The sequence below is a fragment of the Bison bison genome, unplaced genomic scaffold, assembly GCF_000754665.1.
Source record: "Bison bison bison isolate TAMUID 2011002044 unplaced genomic scaffold, Bison_UMD1.0 scf7180017864454, whole genome shotgun sequence".
In the NCBI taxonomy this organism is placed as follows: domain Eukaryota; kingdom Metazoa; phylum Chordata; class Mammalia; order Artiodactyla; family Bovidae; genus Bison; species Bison bison.
Genome location: NW_011495016.1, coordinates 629439 through 635438, shown reverse-complemented (window position 1 = coordinate 635438; position 6000 = coordinate 629439). Strand labels below are relative to the sequence as shown.

The 6000-nt window shown below is 35.5% G+C and overlaps 1 protein-coding gene across 2 annotated transcripts in view; it reads left to right on the top strand.

Moving 5' to 3' along the window:
- KIAA1324L (KIAA1324-like ortholog) overlaps positions 1–6000 on the top strand; it is a 220012-nt gene that overhangs the window by 177655 nt on the left and 36357 nt on the right. For both annotated transcript variants that reach the window (XM_010859123.1, XM_010859122.1), the window contains 3 exons: positions 1046–1136; positions 1751–1853; positions 5200–5337. In XM_010859123.1, the coding sequence (XP_010857425.1) occupies positions 1046–1136; positions 1751–1853; positions 5200–5337 (332 nt within the window). The remainder of the gene's footprint in view (positions 1–1045; positions 1137–1750; positions 1854–5199; positions 5338–6000) is intronic.

Sequence of the window (6000 nt, the reverse complement as noted above, 5' to 3'; positions counted from 1 at the left end):
TCCAATCTGCGTCTCCATCTTCATGTGACTGTCTTCTTGGGTCTCTGTGTCTCTGTGTGTTTACATGGTGTTCTTCCTGAGTGTCTGTGTCTAAATTTCCCTCTTTTCATCAGGACACCAGTCATATTAGAGTAAGCCTCCCCCTAATGACCTCATCTTAACTTGATTATATCTACCAAGGCTCTGTTTCCAAATCAGGTCTGTTCGTGAGTACAGGGGGTTAGAACTTAAATATAGTTTTTTAGGCAGGCGATATAATAAAACATATAGTAATAGCCAGTGTTCAAACATGAGATGTATTTGTTTCCTCTTGCAAAGATTTGCCATTAATAAGGTTTGCCATTAATTAATAACCTTGTTTGATGGTATTTGGAGGGCTGCATCTCCTTACATTTTATTGTGGCCATTTCAGTCCATGGCATGCTGATTGTTTCTTTGCAGAGGGCAGACTCACATCACATTCTATGAGCATGTATTACCCCATACTTTTGACTGTTCTTAGCTGTGTCTCTTATATTGTACTGATTTCATAGTGAGGGTGGACCCAGTTTCGGCTCTCTTTCCCTAATGTGTATCATGGTTCATGAGACTCAATGCCAGTTCAGTGAATGAATAAGTAAGTGAATGTGAATAGGTGTTAAATTAGGGAACAATAATACAATGAACTCTAAGAAAGAACTCCAGACCTCACATCTTCATTAAATAATTTGAAGTTTCTATTTCCCATTGGTTAACTGAAGACTAGGATTTTTTTCTTAGTTTATTAAACTGGATAAAAACCATTTGTTCTTGTTTAAAAAAATCATGCTTCATTGAGAAGACTGTTGTTAGTTTTACCACTAAGTAACTTTGATGCAAAAATATGCATTACTTGATTTTTCCTGGAGAATCATATGCAATGTCTTATTGATATCTAGGCATCTACATCTGCATGCAATTTACAACTGGAATTAAAAAAAAGGGAATTCTTTTTTTGTGGCCTTATATAAAAAGATTGTTGGAAATCATTCATGGAGTTTTTGCTGATAAGCTTTATCTTTTCTAGGTTGGGAGGTGGCTGGAGATCACATCCAGAGTGGGGCTGGAGGTTCCGATAATGATTACCTGATCTTAAACTTGCATATCCCAGGATTTAAGTAAGGAAAACCAATTCTGATTCCCTTATGTAAGAATCCTCATGCTTGTTTCCCAACAGAAACAGATGAAGCAGGACTGCTTTTATAAAATATATTATTATTATACTGTGATGTACTTAGCAAATAGCAAGCTGAGTAGGATAATATAGATTTAAGAATATTTATAGAATCAGTGATTGGGGAACTGTAATTGTTAATTTTATATTAGATGAAGCTGAAAGTTTTTAAAAATACTCTATCCAAGCATTATGAAAACTATGACTCTTGGATGCTTGATTCAGAGATAGTAGTCTAAGACATTTACAGGAGAGTCTTTTTTTGGTTTATTGTTTTTTCGCAGTTCTATATGTAAAGTACTATGTTACAAATTCACAGTTTGCTTTAGTCCCCCATGTTGAATTTCCCAATTGGAGTTTTTTTCTTGCTATAGGCTATATGGCGGCATTTAGCCCAGGAGGTCTGAGCATATCGCTGTGGTTTTGTAGACTCCGTGCAGCAGTAGACTAGGACGAGAGAAGAGCATGGCTTTCAGCCTAGTGAATAAAGTGACTTAATTTTTTCCAGATTGTACTTAGAACATGCTATAAGTATTGTAATTTTAATCTGTTAAATAGACCACCAACATCGATGACTGGAGCCATGGGTTCTGAACTGGGAAGAATAACATTTGTTTTTGAGACCCTCTGTTCAGCTGACTGTGTTCTGTACTTCATGGTGGTAAGTGAAAGAGTGGCTTTCAGAGGTATATTTCTAGGCTTAGCCTTCTCTTTCAAGTGTGAACTTATTTATACAAACTGGGATAAGAATCCCATTTTTCTTCCCATTTTTAGAGTCTTCCAAAAACATTAAAAAACGTCTAAAGAACTCACTAAGAGTTGCGAAGTCTACAAAGCACTCATTCCTCACGGAGAGAAATTAGTGATGAGGTATGGGTGACAGACAGAAGCCAGGAAATATTAATCCTGGAGAAAATTTCTTCAAAAAATATGCCACTAACAGAAGTGAAAATTCTGCCCTAGTAACCACTCAGCAGTTCAAGCCATCATGAGGGAAAAGCATGTATTAATAAGTGAGAGTACAAAATAATGCAGGTGGGAGAGCTTTGGGAAAAATGACACTCTTCCTTGTTAAATTAATACATGCAGACAAAGGATTTTATTAGGTACATGTCATAATTTTGCCCATTTTTGCAGTTCAAGCCATCATGAGGGAAAAGCATGTATTAATAAGTGAGAGTACAAAATAATGGAGGTGGGAGAGCTTTGGGAAAAATGACACTCTTCCTTGTTAAATTAATACATGCAGACAAAGGATTTTATTAGGTACATGTCATAATTTTGCCCATTTTTGCAGTTCAAGCCATCATGAGGGAAAAGCATGTATTAATAAGTGAGAGTACAAAATAATGGAGGTGGGAGAGCTTTGGGAAAAATGACACTCTTCCTTGTTAAATTAATACATGCAGACAAAGGATTTTATTAGGTACATGTCATAATTTTGCCCATTTTTGCAGTTCAAGCCATCATGAGGGAAAAGCATGTATTAATAAGTGAGAGTACAAAATAATGGAGGTGGGAGAGCTTTGGGAAAAATGACACTCTTCCTTGTTAAATTAATACATGCAGACAAAGGATTTTATTAGGTACATGTCATAATTTTGCCCATTTTTCCCCTAGATGTCCTATAAATCTCATCTAATAGCTTGAGAAAAAGTAGCAACACAAAATTTACTAAGACTTCATGCAGGTATTAGAAGGTTGTTGGCTAAGACTTTGGTGTTATCATTAAGTGGTGACATCAATGACACGATTAATTTTTTTCTAACAGTCCTTTGGTAGCTAGTTAATAGTCTGTTAACAGTTTCCTGCATGATATACAAGATATGTGGAGATTTAAGTATTAACTCATGATGGTAGTAAAAGAAGATGATGACTAATCTTCAACACATCCGTGACTAAGAAGTCTTTAATTCTCTCAGGTCTCTCTCCTCGTTTCGTCAGTCTGTTAGTTCCTATTCATACTTAGTGCCATGACTGAAATTCAGATTCCTATTATCTCTCAACAGTAGTCTGTTGTCTATTTTTCTTACCTCCATCCTGTCAATTTTGCTGTCAAAATTATCTTTATAAACATAAAAACAATAGTAGAGGCAGCCCTCACCTTTAGGGGCTTTTTATTGCCCGTGGCAGAGGTTCTCAAAGTGTGGTTCCTGGACTAGCATCACCTAGGTACTTTTAGAAATGAAAATTTCTGAGCCCTACACTAGTCTTACTGAGAAACTCTGGTGATAGGGCCCAGCGTTCTGTATTTTAGCAAGCCTTGAGGTTGATTCTAATATGCCCTAATGCTAGAGAACCAATAGCTTATAAATACATTTAGAATTCCTTAGCATGGCATCTATATGGCTTTTTGTACTTCTTGCCCAGCCTCTGTTACCAAACTGCTGTTACTACTCAGCCCTCTTTAGATATCCTGGATTGTTAGTGGAACACTCTGTCCTTTTTCATTTCATATGCCTTGGCACACTAAGCTAGCGTGACTTTCTCTTTTGTCTGGTGAACACCCATTCACACAATACATCAAGGGCAGCTCAAACCTCACCTTTCTGGGAAGCTTTCTCTTATTCCTTTAAGTAAAGTTAACCACTCTCTTCAGTGTGCTCCTAAAACCTTTTGAGAAAACCCTATTTTAATTATGTGAATGTATTCATTATTTGTCTCTCTCAGTTGATCAAGCATTCCTGAGGGTAAGGATTATACATATTAATATTTATTTTGTAAAATCAATCTTAAGCATTTTTGGCTCATAGCAGGATCTGTTAGTGTTCTTTACTCTGATTTGATTTCTGCACAAGAGTTTTTGAGATATCATCACCTAAATAACACATCAAAATGCTTTGAAAATCATGTCGTGTTTTGCAAGGGTAAGGTGCAAAACTAATATTCCATTTGTTATTGAAATAAATATCCAGAAGGTGTTTAACAAAGCACTATCAGTATATTATGAGATCCTTTTTGGAAGTGGCATGTGTGACTATTTGGTTGTTTGGTAATGTGAGAAATTGTGTAACGTGTGACAAGCATACGCTGTTATTCCTATCTGTGGTGTGAACTCAAGAAACGTATCTTTATAGCATATCTGATTGCTTTATTACATGTTTGTCGTCAAAGCTTGCCCTTGCATCATAGAAAGAAAGACATATGGCTTGAGCTCATGCTATTGTTTTATCAACATCTCAGATAACTAAAAGAGGCCTATCCAAATTCCTAAGTCATCTTTTAGGGTTTCTGCAGGGAAGACTAATTAGAAAATTCAGAATTAGTCCAGTTTTTCATTTCAAATAAATTAGATGTGTGTTCTATGTCTTGCTTTACTTACTACATTTGCTTTCTGACCATGTTAATGACATAATATTGGTTGGACTGTCACACATTCATATAATATTCTAGATATTGAATTTAGCTAAGGAAATCAGAAATAAAATGTTACACAGACTCATCTTTTTAGAATTCAAATATAAACAAAAGAAGATTGCATGAACATAAAATAACATTCTGGCTAATCTGCACTGTAACTTGCAAATATAATTCAGAGAGAATTTAGAATTCCTGTGTAAGAGTCACCTGTCAGAATCCCTCAAGGGAAAAAAAGAAGATGGAAAGAAAGCATTGTTATTTTATGAGGATCCTAGAAGTTTGCTGTCAGAAGTTTGAGAATTTGTTTTCTTTTTCCTTATGTGTATTTCCTATGCTAGAATCACACGCATGCACACATGAACCAATCTCTCTCACAAAAGAATAACTCCTTAAACATACTGATTTGAGATCTCTTTCAGGTTATATCGGCAATGTGGTTGATGCATTGTAATTACTAAGCTAGTGAGTGCTTGTGTAGACTTGAAGGGAAGGTTTTGAGAGTTTTAGGCTTACATGCTCTGCAGATAAATATTCACAAACCCTATAGGGTTACTGTAAATATAAATATAGGATTGTGATGTATATTCATGTATATTCATACTGGATTTGTGCTTTCTTATATATATGTTTTTTCTACTGTATTTTAGGATATTAATAGAAAAAGTACGAATGTGGTGGAGTCATGGGGTGGAACCAAAGAAAAACAAGCTTATACCCATGTCATCTTCAAGAATGCCACATTTACATTTACATGGGCATTCCAGAGGACCAATCAGGGTCAAGATGTAAGTTCCAAGCATTTAAAAAAAAAGAGCAAAGATGATACTCCTTGTGGAGATTTATACAAAGTGTTGACTGAAATCTACTGGAGGAAAAGACTTAGCTTTTTACTGATGTGAAATCAATCATTGTGTTATGAGTAGACTGGTATAAAATGATATATGTATATTCACACATATTTATTTGTGTTTTGAGAGCAAGACTATGAAAAGGAATGACAACGCATCTTAGAATTATTCCACACTTTGAATAAACATAGCTGTTAAAAGTTTAAGTGGAAGAAAATCTTACTTTGTAGTTATTTAAAAACTTACTTGTAAAGCTTTCTGAGCCTTTGGGAAGGCTGGTAACTTTCTTCCTCTTTGTCTGAATGATCTGTCATTTGCTTAGATGCCATTTCTTGGTGTTGGTTTGTTACTTCAAGGTCATGATTGTCACCTTCTGTGGCTTGAAGACTGTATGTGTACATGTTGTTGGGTTAAAACACAGAACTATTCTCTTTTACTTTCTGCTAGAATAGAATAGACCTTAATCCTCTCGTAAGTATTTTCCATCATATGCTTCAAGTACATGTTATTGTGGTAGATCTCCATCATAACGACCTTCCGAGGGTGCGAATAAGGTAAATCACTCTTTAAGCGCTGCCTTAACACTATGGTGGCAGATGG